At 38.1% G+C, this 18,101-nt stretch overlaps 1 protein-coding gene across 5 annotated transcripts in view; it reads left to right on the top strand.

The window, feature by feature from the left end:
* Positions 1-18,101, top strand: part of SUPT3H (SPT3 homolog, SAGA and STAGA complex component) — a 288,049-nt gene that overhangs the window by 139,730 nt on the left and 130,218 nt on the right. For 3 of the 5 annotated variants that reach the window (XM_076332635.1, XM_076332634.1, XM_076332633.1), the window contains exon 3: positions 5,093-5,177. In XM_076332635.1, coding sequence (XP_076188750.1) covers positions 5,093-5,177 — 85 coding nt within the window. Of the gene's footprint in view, positions 1-3,105; positions 3,190-5,092; positions 5,178-13,868; positions 13,891-18,101 lie in introns of those variants that run through there. The other 2 variants (XM_076332636.1, XM_076332637.1) reach the window with 2 other exon arrangements.

The following is an 18,101-nucleotide window of genomic DNA, read 5'->3' as shown; positions in this document are numbered from 1 at the left end:
AGGAAAATTGTTAGGGATTTCTAGAAAAGAAAAAAAATGCATATTTCCCACCAGTGTACCTCACTGCTTTTATACTTTTCCTAGGCTAGATTCATCGAATTTATTCAAGGTGGTAAATTCCACATGAGTTGGGGCAGCTTTGTTATGGTATGAACTCAATAGAAGCCCCAGTAAGGGAAACTATTTATTCTAGCTTAGCGCACTCCCAGCCACCCTGGTTATACTTCCTTTCTGGCCAGGACAGCTTTTCAAGGCTGTGGAGGATGGGAGATTGCAGCAGCTTTCTGTCTCCAAAAGTCTGCTCTCCTGGTGGTCTGGCCACCTGGAGAGCTCTGCATCAGGGTTTTTGAAGCAAGCCTGTGCTGTGCCTGGCCCAATACCTTTTGCAGGCATTTAAAACCCCAAGAAATGGAGCAAAGAAAGTGCTTTATCTATTTCTGTAGCTGCCCAAGATTTTGAGGTTCTTACAAATGTAGGTCTCTGCACCATGAGTAGCTGTCGTACCTTAGCATGTGCCAAGTATGTGCGTGTGTGTTTACACATAGTTTGCTATGATATTTCATGTAGGCATTTAGTGGCTTGGACATTTACCCCTTTTGATGAGCCTGGAAACATCATTACAGGAACTTAAATAAATTAGAAATAGAAGCTAAAAGTAAACAATAAAAGAGCTGCAGCAGTCTTTTCTTTCTCCATGCTACTATTTTAATCCTCCTGTGAAAATCCGGGTAAGTTGATCACCCCCTTGTAAAAATGTTTCCTTAAAACAGACAAACCTTTGAAATTGGATCTTCTAAGAAGGCTTTGTTGTTATATGACATGTCTAATGGGTAGATGCTTCTATTATCAGGACAGTCTTCCATATCGTTTTACTGTTTTGATGCACAGCTACGGATATATTTTAATATATTTCCTCTTCAGTATTTACCTGTGGGGAAACGGCTCTTTTCAACAGAATTTTTATATGTTTCATAGGAAGACTTGTTTATACTTCTAGAGAATGGAAGGTTCTTTAAAAGTCTCTCTAATGAACTGTTAAAAGCAAAGCACACGTGAAATGAAATTCATAAGTTATATTAAAACATCAAGTTCCGTTTCAGTTCCCAAAAGCCAGGGCACCAAATTTTGGTTTCCTTTTTTTTTAGGGTTTTCTTTTGGTTCTTAACCTACCTTGTATTCTGCAGCTTGGCAAAAATCTGAGCCCCTTGACTCCTAGTTTAGTGTTTATTCTGCTACGGAAAAATACAATGGCAAAAGTGAAGAAGAAAATGGAAGATTTTACTACTTTAACTGCTTGTGCATTTGTAATTATTACCTCTGGTAGCAGAAAGGGGTAAAAAAAGGTTGTGTTTGATATCTTAAAGAATATTATCCTATAAGCATGTTAGAATCTAGAGCTGATGTCGAGAAACATCTCAAATGCTATACAAATACGATTAACAAGTATCAAAGCTTTACATTTTTTTCAGTGTCTAAAAAATCCCGTGTCCATTGCAAAGGAAAAGGAAGTGTCTGTGGGTAGGTGTGGTGGTTTTTACTTTTTGCTGAAACCACCATGCCAGTATCTAGTTTTCTGCGTGTGGGAAAGAAGTTGGCAGAAGTTACGTGGGAAAACAGTGAAGGCAAACTGAGACAGAAATAGCTTTTGAAGGTAGAAAGGGTGTAAGTGAGGGAGGAAGAAAGTAGGTGCATCTGGAACTTGATTTTCGATGTAATCAAGTAGTGCAGTTGATTTTGCATCTGTCGTCTTCACGTTTCAGCATCAACTCCGACATATCCTTTTGCATCAGAATGGAACAAAAAGATTTGATATCTGATCTGAGAGGAGACAATGTGCTGCATCGTGACTGCATCTCTTCTACTTCTCGTGCCGTTTAGGGAGCTGATAGTTCCTTGTGAGACATTTCTAGATGCAGGCGGGGGGGGGGGGTGTCGCATCTCAACACACAGGCAGCATCCTGCCTCTAAACCAGGGTTTTGTTCTTGTACTTCGTTCTCTTCAGAAAAGAAAACCAAAAACCTTTCATTTGTATATATGGAATGCTTGGTAATAAAACTGTGAACAAAATAAATTTATGTTTAAGAGAGAATGCTGGCAACCAGGTGTTTATTACTCTCTTACATAGTTGTTTTCTTTTGCATTTTAAGTCTTAGAAAGAAAGAAAGATTAGTTTTAAATATTAAAAGGCCAGTAAGTAAGACCGAACAACATAATATGGTTGTGATAACTGAATTCCGTTTGGTTTTATAGACCTTGTGTGATTAGGAAAAAAAGTAAATTTTCCTGTTAACTTACATATGTACCTTACTTTAAAAAAAAAAAGAAATACTTAAGTTTTATCCTATATGAGCACTTGTTTTGAATCTGTGATATTTTTAATATTATTTTACATTCCAGTGTAATACGGTAATAAATATTTCTATTTTTATATGTATTTCCTATACAATATCCATGTATTTGCAGTTTATAAAATATTTAATAGGATCCGAATTGTTTGCTGTGCTTATAGTCCTAGGAAGTATCTGACATTATAATTCATGTACATATGCACTCCTGCATAATAGAGAAAAAATTATTGGGGTTGTTTTCATTTTAGAGACGTTGGACAACACATTATAAAACATGACCATCTCTTTAAGATGCTGATAGTCTCAACAAGAGAGGCAAATGATAGGGAACAAATATAGAGTGTTATTTCCTCATGCTATGGCTAGTATAGTACAGTGGGTTATGCTCAGATGTTGCCTGAGTAGTTCTTGTTGTGCTCTTACATGTATCAAGCTGAAATTTAATATCATTAGAATTTTAAATGCTGTTTGAAGAATGCTGGATATAATTTCATTATTAGATAAAAGAAAAAAAAAAACCCTACTATATAACTCTTTAGTTGTTTACAGGTAAAATGTTTTATTTTATTGCAGGATAGAAGAATGTTTTTGTAAGGAAATAATTGATATATTCAGTCACCTATGGAGATTTGAATCTTGCTTATAAATAAAATTTCACTATTTTTATAAGAAACTGTAGTGCTATTTTTAGCCTGTGCTATTTCATTTACAGTGAATATGTTTTACTATACCATTTTTCTTATTTTCAAAACGCAGGTTTAGGAGGAGAGAGAACATTTTCCTAGAAATGCCCTGAGGAAATATTTGAAAGCATAGAAAGTTGTCTTTCACCGAAATGATGTAAGACTGGAATAGCATTTTTTTTTTATTTTGATATGCATGTAATGATAAGATATTTTCAGTGAGCCAACATTCGGCCCCATTGAGACCATTTTGGAATTAACAGCTTTAAGTTTTAAAAATAACATAGCCAAAAGTCAGATACAGAGGGACCAAAAGTAGAGCAACCAGTAAACCTTTAGAATGGTTAATAACTTTGATTTCATGAGTGCCTTTGATTTCATGAGACTTCCATTGATGGATAATTTTATTTCAAAAATACTGTGCCTGTTTTAGGATGCTGGAGTGCAAATACCAGACACTAGACCTGAGCTAAGTTGTTCTGATTGAGAGATTCAGCTTTTGTGAAAGCTGTGATGTGCAGGTGTCCAAGCAACCGTAGCTCTCCACCAGCCTTGCGCTAATATAGGTGATGTAGGAAGTCAGTTGAGCAAATTTTTTGAAGTAATTTATCCCTGCCTCTGGCTGACTGTTGTTTGCCGCAGTTCTGGGAAACCAAGGGTTTTTGCTGTCACGGAGGGAGAGAGGTGTGGATGTATGAGGCAATTGATGTGGCAAGAGGAGTATCCCATTTTTCCAGAGCTCTCTTATCACTTCTTTATCCCATCACAGTCATGTTTCTCTGATCCTTCATGCATAGGTAGCAGGACAAAATTTTATGTATACTATGGGAATGCTTCAGTCAGTTCTTGATCCTGTTAATCATAACGTGGAAAAAAAGGTGCCCATCTTTTTTATGTAAATAAAAGAACTGAGATAAGAGAAAGTGAAGGATTTTGATGTTCTTGAATCCTCTATCACTTACACAAATGACAGAGTAAATAGGCAAAAGCAGTGTTACTTACTTATGGCATCCTTCTTGGATAGGTAGTATGGTTGATACATTAAGAAATTGTTTTGAAGTTGTGTGTAGTGCAGAGAAATTTGTGAAGGGTTTTTATATATATATATATATGTATAAAAAAACAGGACCCATAGCTAGAATCCTTGAATACCCCATTCCTGCTATGTGGGACTGAACTGAAAACGTAGGTTTCAAAAGCAAAGAACAGACAGTAGTCAACTAAAACAAACAGCGTCTTTTTGCACTTTATGTGATGAAGGGAAGCCGCATAGAGTAAGAGACCTTTTCCTTTCTCTAGACTGCAGCTCAACTACCCAGACGAAGGTAGGGCTTAGGGAGGGCTTAAGCTCTCTAGACTCACTGAGCTGGACTGATTAGGGGTGGAGTTTTGTTGCAACCTACAGTCATTTTGGACACTAAAAGACTTTCACTGGGTCTTCAACTGCCTCTCTGAAAGAGTGCAGCCACCACCAAGTGAAAAAATCTGTCAGCCCCGCCTGGCTCTCTTAGATGTTTCAAATTAAGTGCCCCTCTACTTTGCCTGGATCTGGAGCTGAAGCACACCATCCCAATTTCAGATGAATAGTTTCATAGGGCTTTTGGGGCATTGTATGGGAAATGCTCAGGCTCTGCAGTGGGTCAGAAGTGCTACAAACTGAAGGTCTAGCATTCAGATTTTCTGCAGCATCTGCAGTCTCTTTTAATAAGCTGGTGATGGCCACTGCCTATCCCAGATCAAAGGAGCAATCCCGGCTTTAGCTGAATGACTAGCAGCTAAGACAGGTGTAGAGAGCAACTTCTGGTATTTCTTAGAGAAGATAAAGCCTTTCAAAAAGCCTGTTGTCACAATTTCTCATTTAATGATGCCAGGTGGGGTCTCAGGAGGGCAGAGTAGAGGGGGAGAATCCCCTCCCTCGACCTGCTGGCCACGCTTCTTTTGATGCAGCCCAGGATACGGTTGGCCTTCTGGGCTGCGAGCGCACATTGCCAATTCATGTTGAGCTTCTGGTTTCTTTTTAACTTATTTTCATAAGCTTGCAATAAACCTCTTTCTTTCAGGTTTTCCTTAGGAGATGCTCGCAGGCCACTCCATGAAACTGCAATACTGGTGGAAGACATCGTCCACACTCAGCTGATAAATTTGGTAAGAAAATAGCTTATAAAATAATCTTCACTCTAAAACTCCTTGAAACAGCATGAAGTTTTCATGATCAAATGACTAATAACAGATTGTTCTGGTTTTAGAACCAAATAAAACACAGAAACTGAGGGTGACGTTCTGTTCTCAATAGCCTGTAGAAGCTACTGTTGGGCTTGCAGATAAAGTGTGTGCACTTTGCTTGTGGTTATATACTGTATTTGTGTGATATCTGCAACCCCACCTAACCTTGGGAATAAAGCTGATGTATTTTTTCGTTAAAAACTTCAAAGTTGTTAAAAAGAAAAAACTGGCTAGTCATCTGAAGACCTCATTGCTAATTTTTTCCTGTTCTAATGTTTGTGTTAATGCATTGTTTGCTTAATATTTATGTTCTAATATTCTTACTATTTGATGTTTTGATTTCTGTCAAAAATAATGCAGAAATATTGAATATCTTTCCTTATTGAAAGCCAGTGAAAGTGTTGTATAAATGAGGCTGTTTCAAGTCTCGTCTGTCAGAAGCAATTCTAAATTTGAACCTCTCCATAGTTTTCACCTGAAGTTCAACACCACCTCCTAAGAAATCAACGACGGTATTTTACACTGTGGCACGGATCTGCCATCTGACATTTTGTAGAGAAGGGTATACTCTTATATGTCACCTATAGCTTGGGAAGCATAACGAATGTTTTTTTTTCTTATTATAGTGATTTTTCAAATGAAATTACCAGCACATATGGGTATGCACATTATATGGAACTAATGTATATAAATAATACTAATACATATTACAACTAATATTTACATATGATGACTCCCTGGATCAGCTAGAGCTTTGAGCTGCAAGTTCCTAGATCTTTTCTCTATAATAAGCCCTTTCAGCAATCAGAAGGGTTTTTAAGTTTCAAGCTCGGTTCTGTTACTACAGTAACCAGAATGAAAAACTTTTGTAAACTGAGAAAATTCAGAATGGGACAGATCACATATTATAAATATATATGTGTGTATATGTATATCATATATATTTATATACTTCATATATTTATATATAATATTATATATTATATATAAAAATATTTTAAAATAAAAATAAAATATAAATAAACCTCCCACTGTTTGCCTGCAGGCAGGTGCTTTCCTTCAGCTTTGCACTTAATCCAGCAACTGTTTGGTGGCTTCCTGAATTGAAGCAAACACTTTGGGGTCCCTTCCAGCTCCGGGTAATTTCTTTCTGCTCATACCTCTGAAGCCCAGCGGTGTATCCCTGTCTCTGCAGTCTCCCAGAGTCTTTGTGCTGTGGCTTCTTTGGTTAATATGCTCCTCTCGGTCTGTCCTGAACGTGCCCTGTGGCTCCTGGGGAGGGGACAACCTCTCTCCCCTCTCTGCAGGTTTCCCACTAGTTAAACATGCTGCTCCGGGTATATATTTGTAATTCTTATTCTAGCTCTAACTACTACAAAGTAACATTTTCTTTTTGTTAATGACCCCCTTTAATTTATGCAAACTGGTGTCTGCGGCTTCACTCTTCCTTTAGCAATAATGTGGTGAAGAGTCTGTGCTTTTACATCCCACTGAGGCTTAGCTGAGCTGAGTTTTACATCAAAATGTGCGTTTTGAGAAAATGCAACCTGCAGCCGTGTGGTCTTTGCACTTAAATCAAAGCCGGGCACTTACTTGGGGGATGACCATGACCTGGGGTTAACCCTGCGTGGGGTGCAGGAGCATGTACAATTTCCTGACAGAAGGAAGAATGGGAACAGAGCGGCAGATAAACAGCTTTTGTAACCTTTCCCCTCTGAGCCCAAGACAGCACTTTATTTCTGAGGAAGTGAAAGTATCTTTAATAGCTCATTGCTTTGACCTCTGACATTCACATGCCGGAACTCTTAAATCAAGAGCTTTTTACATGCTCCGGACTTCTGATAGGGGTTTTTGCACGTTTGTCATCTTTAATAACTGCACATCCTTATTGAGCTGTTATTATGTATTTATATTAAATTTTCACTTTAGGTGTACGTGTTCGTGTGGGTATATATCCAGTACTAGAAAAAAGCTATTTTTATAATTGAAGCTGACTGCAGATGTAAATTTATTGCCTAATACCTGGATTTTGTCATATTATTCATGTTAATGGACTACACAGTTCTCATTATGTAATTTAGTGTTTTCTTCTCAAAATTCATGTCCATTTTGCCATCCATAATACATGTATAAGGCTAAACTGTAGAAATTACTTTTATGCCTGCAATAAAGCTGGCGCGTTGCATCCATCTTTCATAGTAAACATTTGTAAGAAGAGCTCATACTTGTTGATTAAATCCAGGTTTGAGCTTCTGAATTAAAAAATAAGTTGCCAGCATGATTACCTTTGATTGGTTGACTTTTGATATCTCAGAGGTTTATAGTTCCAGCTTCCTATTTTCATAGTTGATCTGAACTCTATTAAATCAGGGTCTGGTTTGGACAGATTTATACGGTCACTGCTTCAAACCACTATATACTTCATGAGGTCCGGCTGCTATAGCAGATGACTGCACTAACAAGTCAAATTCTTGAAAAAACAGACTGCATCACATTTTATGATGGATTGTTTTTGTGTGTTTTGAACAATATGTACACTGCTTTACATAAATTTAAATTCTGCTAAAAGTATGTACCAACGTATAGAAGGAAATGAGCATCTCCAGAGGATGATTCACATCATCCTGAAATTAGTTTCCGAGTTAGATGAGATGAATCTCTTGAGGAATTTATTTCCTCTGCTGCCTAATAAAGGGAGCCTTTGGCGGCTTGCTGGGGTTTGAATATCTAGGAGATAGGCATAAAAGTTGAGAGATAAATTCCATCCAGTTTGTGTCAGAATACTACCATGAGTTTGAATTTTTTTTCATATATTGTAATTATAATAAATGTTTTGTTATTTGCATATCAAGCAATATAAAACCAACACCCCCCCAAATGAGAAAGTTCTGTACATTTTTTGTTCAAGCATAATGTACTTGAAGAGCACAATGAATTTGTTTTAATTTTAAATCAAATTCACTATTGACTGAGAGTGTTTGTTTAGTAACTGACCTATATGTATTTATAGATGCCTTAATATTACCCCTAAAACTGTATTTATTTATGTGTGCTAAGACTAGAGGTTCCAGTCAGGCTATATTGTTCTTTATGGTTAAGCACAAGTAGTAGATGTCTGTTACAAGGAAAATTGTGCCTACAAAAAAGGTTCAAGAGGGAATGCAAAAAGATGTTAATCAGAAGGGGACAAGCCTTTAAATTACTTACCATTTGAAGTGGAACGAGGCCTTTTTTAGTTCCTTCTTTCATCATATCCAATACAATTTGCATGTGCAGTAAGAAAGTTTTGAAGCATCATCTTCTATAATAATCTATTAATATCTATTCAGACCCTTAGAAAGGAAACTCAAAGATCCTGCTTTAGGACAAATCAATATTATTCAGCACTTTGTCAAGAAAAAGAGGCTGTAACTAAGAGAAATGTAATAGGAATTGTTCTTGGTTATTAAGCTACCATTGAGCGGTTTGGCATCAAAATAGCTGAAGTCTTGCACATACATGGATGTAAAAGCATCTGGAAATTGTTTCATGTAATATTTAAGAAAGAGGAGAAGTCTCTCCTCACCTTGACCATCTCTGTCTAGAATTTTGTCATACTGGGCTGGATCATAGGAAAATGTAGTAGCATTAGACTAATATTAAAAACTAAAGATCTCTTAGTATCTTCTCTTGAAAGGGCCATAGCACCGTGTTAGTGCTTCAGATGTCATCTTCAAAGGCTAATAGACAATAAGATCATGATGTGCTACTTAAATCGAAAAGGCTATTAAGGAGTTACCTTCCTTGTGCTGGGAATATATCAACTGGGCATTTATTATCAGTGTGAACTACCAGCAGTTTACTCTCTAGGCATGCTGTATTTGGTAGAAGTAGCAGTGACGCCTGCTTTCACAGAATTTGATTGTTCAATTTAGCACTAGATCTGAACTTCAGTCCTTTATGTTTTGTTTCTGAGATATCAAATGACGTCTGGGAAGAGAGTAGATTTGTTTTTCCCCAGTGAAAGACATTTTAGACGTAGTAAAGACTTCAGCAAGGAGATGTGAAAAATTACACATAAGCACATTTGTATTTTTGGTGTGCATATAAACAGCAGAGCCCAAAAGTCCCTACCTACTGGTAAGTAACCTTATCTGTCCATGAAAGACTGGCTGCTCAGAGGGAAGGCCACAGCTCATTTCAACAGCCTTGGACTGCATCCTTTGAATGTTTTCTCTGCTGAAATTCTTTGTAAAGTGTGATAAGTCATCGCAAAGACTGTCATGAATGATAGAATTCATGTTAATAGAGTTGTGGTTTACTCCCTGTCAGCTAATGTGTGTCTGCTAGAAGATGGACTCTGATCTCTTCAATTGATGTCAAATGATTTAAGTCAAACCCACTTGGCTGGCTTTTTTAGAATGCAGTAGTGTCAATTTAAAGGAACTTCAGCTGCCCAAAGTCATGTTGTACATGTTATCTGTTGGGATTTTTTTGATCACTTATTTTTGTCTTCCTATGGAAGAATTTAATTTCATACAATTTGTGCTGCTACCTAATACTTATTAACATTCCACTCTTGCTTCCTTTGTAGGAGAATGATTTAGGTCTCGTGTTACATATAGGCATATATGGACACTTTGCATATACACATAGATAATTTAATTTTTTTCTGGTTTATTACTATTGGAAATTAATTGTCTATTACACAGATAATATAGCTAATTCGGAATCGGTCCTTCGGTCTCAACCGAGGCACAGAACACAGGTCAGCTGGTGAATATAATCTATACTGGAATACATAGATTATTTTAAATTGTGGCAGTGATTCATAGGTAGAACGCTTACAGTGAGATGCAGAGATTCAGCAGTATGTCAAGTCCTGAGTAAGTCCATAGTAAATCCATCCTGTGGAGTAAATTGCTTTTTATAGTAGGGACTTAAATAAAGATTGGGTAGTCATTTGCCACAGTTAGGAAAAGGAATGGTGAAAATACAGAGACAAGCATAAGGATAAGTTTACTGATACGAAATGCTAAGTACTTAATCATGATCAGCGTGAATTTTATATTTTCAAAGGGCTATACATTTTCTGGATGAATGCAGTGTGCTTTCTTCCCTTCCCAGCTTTATTTCTGCAGGTGTTAACCATTTTATTTCAGTTTAAAATGAAAGGAGAAGGAGGAGGGAAAACTCACCTTCACTTGTCCATCCAGAGGAAATGACGATGGCAATGAGAGAGAGGAGTAGGAAAAAAATGAGGATTTAAACAGAAACAGGGACAGAGCTTTCTTGGTTCTTTACAGCCTGCTCCTACAGGTTTTTGGGTTTTTTTAAACCAAATCACACTCGTTATTCATTCACAAGCTGGCTTAGTCATTTTAATGTATGTAACCTCTATGCTGTTCTGAAATGATACAGTTCCAGGTTGCTTTACTGTAGACTTGTAACCTTTATATACGTAATTGTAGAATTTCTGTCATTCTTTTTAAAAAAGAAAGAATTGAAACCAGCTCGTTCATTAACTGAAATTGCCCACTGATAAAAACAGTGTGAAGCACTGTTCACTCTTGATCCCAAAGTTATATGCAACTGTCACTTATGCCACCCTAGTAACGGGAAAAGTCCTTGTTTTATGAGTCTGTTTTAAAACAGTAATAAAGTTTCCTGTGCAGGACATTAATTAGAGGGGTTATCAAAATAAGACAAACTAATATAATTTGTGATTGTACAAAATAAAGGAAGTTGAGGGTACCATAGGGACCTAATGAATCACAGGATGGAAACAATCTTCTGGCTAACTAAACATTCAGACTTTGTAGTAAGTCATAGGGTGTATATACAGCTCAGCAAACCGGAACATGCTGTGTGTTTACATGAATGGGATAAAGGAGTTCACAAAAACCATCTGGGAAAAATCCTTCGACTATTCATTCTGTTCCTACTGTAGAGTAAATTAAACAACATGCATACATTTGCAGCAAACACATGGCACACCTGCCCTGGAAGAAATAAAACTGGAAAATAAGTCTGTAAAATAAAAAATTCCTTGGGTACCAGCTATTGGGCCGGATGGGATCTACCCAAGGGTACTGACGGAGCTGGCAGAAGTGCTCACCAAGCCACTTTCAATCCTTTACCAGCAGTCCTGGCTAACCGGGGAGGTCCCAGTTGACTGGAAGTTACCAAATCTGACGCCCATCTACAAGAAGGGCTGGAAGGAGGATCCGGGGAACTACAGGCCTGTCAGTCTGACCTCGGTGCCGGGGAAGGTTATGGAGCAGATCATCTTGAATGCCATCATGCAGCACATATAGGACAACCAGGTGATCGGGCCCAGTCAGCATGGGTTCATGAAAGGCAGGTCCTGCTTGACTAACCCGATCTCCTTCTACAACAAGGTCACCCGCTTAGTGGATGAGGGAAAGGCTGTGGATGTTGTCTACCTAGACTTTAGTAAAACCTTTGACACCGTTTCCCACAGAATTCTGCTGGAGAAACTGGCTGCTCATGGCTTGGATGGGCGTACTCTTTGCTGAGTCAAAAACTGGCTGGACGGCCAGGCCCAGAGAGTTGTGGTGAATGGAGTTAAATCCAGCTGGCGGCCGGTCACGAGCGGTGTTCCCCAGGGCTCAGTATTGGGGCCAGTTCTGTTCAATATCTTTATCACCGATCTGGATGAGGGGATCGAGGGCACCCTCAGTAAGTTTGCAGATGACACCAAGTTGGGCAGGAGTGTTGATCTGCTCGAGGGTAGGAAGGCTCTGCAGAGGGACCTGGACAGGTTGGATCGATGGGCCGAGGCCAACTGTATGAGGTTCAACAAGGCCGAGTGCCGGGTCCTGCACTTGGGTCACAACAACCCCGTGCAGCGCTACAGGCTTGGGGAAGAGTGGCTGGAAAGCTGCCTGGCGGAAAAGGACCTGGGGGTGTTGGTCGACAGCCGGCTGAATATGAGCCAGCAGTGTGCCCAGGCGGCCAAGAAGGCCAGTAGCATCCTGGCTTGTATCAGAAATAATGTGGCCAGCAGGAGCAGGGAAGTGATCGTGCCCCTGGACTCGGCACTGGTGAGGCCGCACCTCGAATACTGTGTTCAGTTTTGGGCCCCTCGCTACAAGAAGGACGTTGAGGTGCTGGAGCGTGTCCAGAGAAGGGCAACGAGGCTGGTGAGGGGTCTGGAGAACAAGTCTTATGAGGAGCGGCTGAGGGAACTGGGGTTGTTTAGCCTGGAGAAAAGGAGGCTGAGGGGAGACCTCATCGCTCTCTACAACTCCCTGAAAGGAGGTTGTAGCGAGGTGGGTGTCGGTCTCTTCTCCCAAGTAACAAGCAATAGGACGAGAGGAAATGGCCTCAGGTTGCGCCAGGGGAGGTTTAGATTGGACGTGAGGAAAAATGTCTTTCCTGAAAGAGTGGTTAAACATTGGACCAGGCTGCCCAGGGAAGTGGTTGAGTCCCCATCCCTGGAGGTATTTAAAAGACGTGTAGATGTGGCGCTTAGGGACATCGTTTAGTGGTGGACTTGGCAGTGCTAGGTTAACGGTTGGACTCGATGATCTTAAAGGTCCTTTCCAGCCTAAATGATTCTGTGGTTCTATGAATGTGCATTTGTTAGTATTTCCCATGTGTGATGGAAGAGAAGGGACTTTATCTCTAGCAAGTGGTTGTTAATTGTTCTCTGTGCGTTTATATCATTTAAATGTGGTCAATATTTAGATTATATTATTGCATTGGTAGGAGTAATTTTTTTCTTTTTTTCTTTTTTTTTTTAAATGAAATGGTATTTTGACATTAATTTTTGTGGTTGCTGTTCTCAAAATTGATTTTGGATGATTTGTATTGTTTAATTTTTTGAAAGATTTTTGTGCAACTCTAAAAGGAAGGGCTCTTTTTTAAAAATAAACTTTTTTGTTCAATTTACAGACTAGTAGAGTAGGTTTTTTTGTTTTGAGTATATTTTTTTCTATACAATGAGAAAATTTGAATAGACTCAACCCATTCACTGCCATTCTGGATAGATCAGATGCTATTACTCCTGTATCAAAGGAGCTCATTGACAGTGTGTCTGTCATTTCTGAGTGAAGGCGGCACTGGTGCCACATCAGGCACAAGACACTGTTTTCTCAATTTCTTGTTAAAAAAAGAAAACGTTTTTTCTTTCCTAATATTTCTTGGTGGGCAAGGACTTGACTTTAGATTACTTCAGCAAATGGACAGCATTTCGTCTTTAATATATTTGAGCATTGAAAAATTACTTTTAAGGAGATGTTTTATGGAAAATTTACATTGGAAATGATGAAGTCTTTTGTCTGACTTTTAATGAAGTCTTGCCTTTTCTTTGTTGGTAATTTTTATGAAAAGTGATGTCCTGAATTTTCTACTCTGACATTAGCTGTGACTTGTTCACTGTATTCAGACGTATTTATTCTAAAGCACAGAATCTACTTCAGGAGACAGTTCAGGAGTCAAGTCAGGGATTCTGGGCTCTCTCTGTGCTTTCTCTTAGGATGAGAAAGCTCTCACTTGGTCAGATGTTTTCTTTCCCATGGATCTTTCTGCAGAGTCAACACATGCTATGAGACAGAGCTGCTGCTTTTTGCCTGGCAATGCAGAGATGCTGCTCAGCATCCAGTGGTGATGGACTCTACTGATCTAAAAGGTGGAAAGACTAAGTTATTATTATTAAGAACTCTAAAAAAATCAAACAGAAAGAAATTAATAATTATGCCCACATAATTGTAGCAACATGTTCAGTAGTGAAGAAAAAAATCTAAACCGTTGACTAGATTGAATGGAAAAAGCAATGTGATCAGTGGTTAACGGTTGTCTTGTAGCGCATATAAAATATAAAGAATGAAGGTAGTGCAGGCAGCTATAATCCCGGTATTTCATGATTTTCTGTATCAGTCTTTGGGCCTTTAATAGCAATGACATAGATTTATGTGTGTTGTACATGTATGCGTATATATGTGTCTATATATACAGTCTGGTTTTTCGACTGTTAACACATCAGATTCCTGTTTAGGCTGTTGAGCAAGAGGAATTAAGTATGTATGAAATTTCACTCATGGGGACTTTGGAATCTATGGTATTCTTAAATATATATGTACTCAATTACCTTGGGTTTTGGAGCTTTTATGAATCAACTGATAAGCTGATCCCAGCCTGAGTTTCCAAAATACAAATACATCCTCTATTTATTTTTTCTATATACTGTTAGGAGGATAGCATAGATTAATAGCTATTGAAATCTTGGACGAGCTGTGATGAGCTGAGACGTTCAGCGTACAGATGCACTGTGTCCAAGGTCTGTTGGCTACTTACATTGATATCACTTATTATTTTGCTGGAGCCCTATGAAATTCTAGGTGATTAGCTCTTTAGAAAAGAACGTATGAAAAAGTTAAGAAGTTGAAGAGTAATCATTAGATTTTTATTGCACAATATGATGCATTCTGGTAAATCAATAATGGTTTTACTCTCTAGTCTCCTTTATTGGACGTGTTTATGACTGAACAGGCTTTTGCCAAGAGTATTTTTATGTAGCCTAAAAAATGTTTCAAATCATTTAGCTGGGCTGAAATGAAGGAGCAATCTTTCAGTCTGTGAAAAATCATAATTATATCCCAAGCTTCAGAAGTCAGGTTTTCATTCTTTCTTTAACTTGTTTGTATGATTGTAAATTGAATATTGTAAGTATATGAACATGTGTGTAAAGTTTATATCTGCATGCAAAGACCCATCTCATCTAGTAGTCCGATCCTGGCAGAAATTAGTAAACTAAATGAAAAGAATCTGAAATTTATCAATGGTGTGCAACACATGGATGGATGGACCTCAAGTTAACTTTCAAAAGCGTCTGTGTATCTTTGAAGTCAGTTCCAGAATCCAATAAACAATGGGTTTTTAATTATTATTTTTATCATCTTACTTGCTTTATTTCAAATAATTGTCTAAATATGTTAACTGTCAGTGCATGTCCTCCACCACTGGTGGAGGACAACATTCCTTCTGCTTTTCCTCTGAGCTCCTGAGTGGATTCACCTGAACAAACATAAAGGCAAACAAACATATTTTTCTATACCTGAGATAATGAAGCCAGATCACCTTTTGTGTCAGGGGAGATAAATGGGCACTTCTAGGGTGTGACTCTTCATCTCCTAAAGTCGTTATTTAACATTCTAGCCATCCATTTAAAATCTTGATTTCTTAAGTGTAGTGAGAGGCATTTCACCTCTATGACTTTTGGCACTAGCTGTATTTTTTTGATATTTTGTTTTTCATTGATTCTGTCAAACAAAACTCTAAACTTTAAGTTGTGAAAGACACAAACTGATTTATGGATATCTGTGGCGAAAAAAGAGTAGTGTTAAATTCTGCGTGGTCTTTAAGTGTAACTCGTAAACCTTAAAGGTCATCTCAGAGTGTTTAACAGAGCAAATTCATTGTCGTTTTTAAATCACCTTATCTGATTTCAAGCAAAGCTGATAGTTTCAGAATAACATTTTTTAGGAAGATTGGCTTGTTAACAGTGTTATGCAGTTACAAGGAAATGTGGTCACAGCTGGTTCTGGTTTTTTAGCTAATCCACCTGATTGGAAACAACAGGTTTTTGATATTTTTCCATTTCTTACACTGACACCTAGTGTTCAGAGGTCTTGAGTTTCTAATGCTGCACTTTGTTATTAATAGGTAACTGTCGATACCGAAGTTCTCCATCTTTGTCAACATCTTCCATTTCTGTTCTTCTTCAAAAGAAAAGAACTGAAGGCAAAGGTGTTACCATCATTCAAAAAAATTTTACTTTGGAAATACAAATAGTACACCATTACTGGAAAACTTGGCAAAAGCTATTTTACTTCTTGAAGCGCTGCAGAATTTTTGTTAATATTTAAGTGCTTTAGTTTTGGCAAATACAACTCTTTTGTGTCTGTAAGTGTCACTGGCCAACAAAAACAGTGATAACAGCAGAAACCCTTAGATCAGTATTTATTTAATTGTGGGGGATGTCAATGCTTTTTATCTCTATGTTCTTTTATCTTCAAGCCACAAATTCTACCTGATAGGAGTGTTGATGGCAGCACAGTCCTTGAGTGGACAGAAAATAACTTATACACAAAAACTAGCACAAACAGTCTTTTATCTCAGACTTGCAAATAAATGGAGCAATCCAAGTATGGACCGTAACCCGTTCCTGACAAAGACAACTGGCAGAGTAAAATTTACTCTCTAACTCTTATACCTGTGATTTTGCTGTATGTTAACTGAAGATCTTTCATCATTTAAGAGAATATATTAAGAGTTTTGTGTGTCTGTATCTAAAAGTATCAATGAATTTTTGTGTTTTAGTGATGGGTTCCATAGGAAAGTGAAATATATTCAGGCAGAGAAAATGCATATTAAACTTATCCTTGATTTGATCATTCTTCCCTTTTTCTTTTCACGACTTTTCCTGTAGGTGCACCAAAAAGCTGCCTTTCTGCACCAAGTCATATTTGTTTTAAGTTTCCTATACACTTACTACCTTACCTTCTCAGAGAACCAGGAGGCAGTGACGATTCACTGAATACCCACCTAGATGATGATCTCCTCTTGAGGAAGCCCTTGATTCTTACCCCATTTCCTAACAGGCCAGAATTTGGCTTTAAAAACTTTCTCTTCCCATAAACTTTGGTAAACTGTATTAGCCAGATGTCACAGTTTAGTTCTACTACTTTACGCTGAAGCTTTCCCTCCAGAGATGTCTCTTTCCTTCCAGACCCATCGCCTGCACAGTGTGTAGATTCTTGTGCTATTAAGACCCAAAATTAAAGGAAAAATAATTGTTTAAAAGAGCAGTGTGGCTGGTCCAAAACTTTTTTCATGAGGTGATGGGATTAGTGGCTTAGTCAGAGGAGGGCATAAAGGAAATAAATTTGAGAAAACATGTCAGGACCTCTGTACCAATTGATGCAGAGATGATCCTCTCAAAAAAGTATATATGCTTTACAGTCAATGTTATTCAGCCAAATTATTTTTAACACAGCTATGAAGTACAGTGGACTCCATGCAGTAGTTGAATCTGTGATTTACATAAATATTCCCAAACTCAGATAGCTTTGTTTTCATACACTCTTCCTTTAAATTACAATATGTGATCTACCAACTTAGCCTGCCCATTTTCTTATAGCTTGGGTAAAGGCATTGTACTTCTCTGCGTGCACATGGCTCATTAGATACTATACTACATTGCTGCCTATCAATATTTTATATTCCTGTGAACCAGTCATAGTCTGCTTATTGGAGAAATAATCAGAGACAACAGGGAGAAATATTACTTGTAACATATCATTTATTTGACTTTTCAGGCATTTATTTTCAGGGTGAGGTGAGTTTGAACCCAGAATGGTGATTTGTCTCTAGTGACTACAAAGGATGCCTTGGGTGACCAGCTCAGATGTAGTCATCTACATTTAGTCGGATAACTCCCACCTGAGAGTGATAGAGTCCCCATGACAAAAACCTTGAAGCAATCCTGAAAAAAACAAGGATAATTGGAACTTCTCTGATGGCAAAAGGAGATGATAACAGTGTCAAAAGCAGCAGAAAAGTCAGAGAAAATAAAGACATACCGGAGGCCCAGATTTCTGGCCAGGAAGAGGCACGTAGTGTCCCATATATGAACAACTTCAAGGGATGGGATTTATGAAAAGTCAGGTTGGAGCTGATCCAAGACAGAGTTAGAAGAGGGGAAGTCTGTGCATTAGCTGAAAACTGCATGTTCGGTGTTTTTTTTACAGATGAAGAGAGAGAAAGAAATAGGAAAAGATTTGGAGAGACAGGCTGGATTGAGATATGGGTTCTTTAAAAGAGAGTATAGGCTGAGGACAT

Source organism: Aptenodytes patagonicus, chromosome 3, assembly GCF_965638725.1.
Source record: "Aptenodytes patagonicus chromosome 3, bAptPat1.pri.cur, whole genome shotgun sequence".
NCBI lineage: Eukaryota > Metazoa > Chordata > Aves > Sphenisciformes > Spheniscidae > Aptenodytes > Aptenodytes patagonicus.
This window is presented reverse-complemented; position numbering and strand designations above follow the sequence as displayed.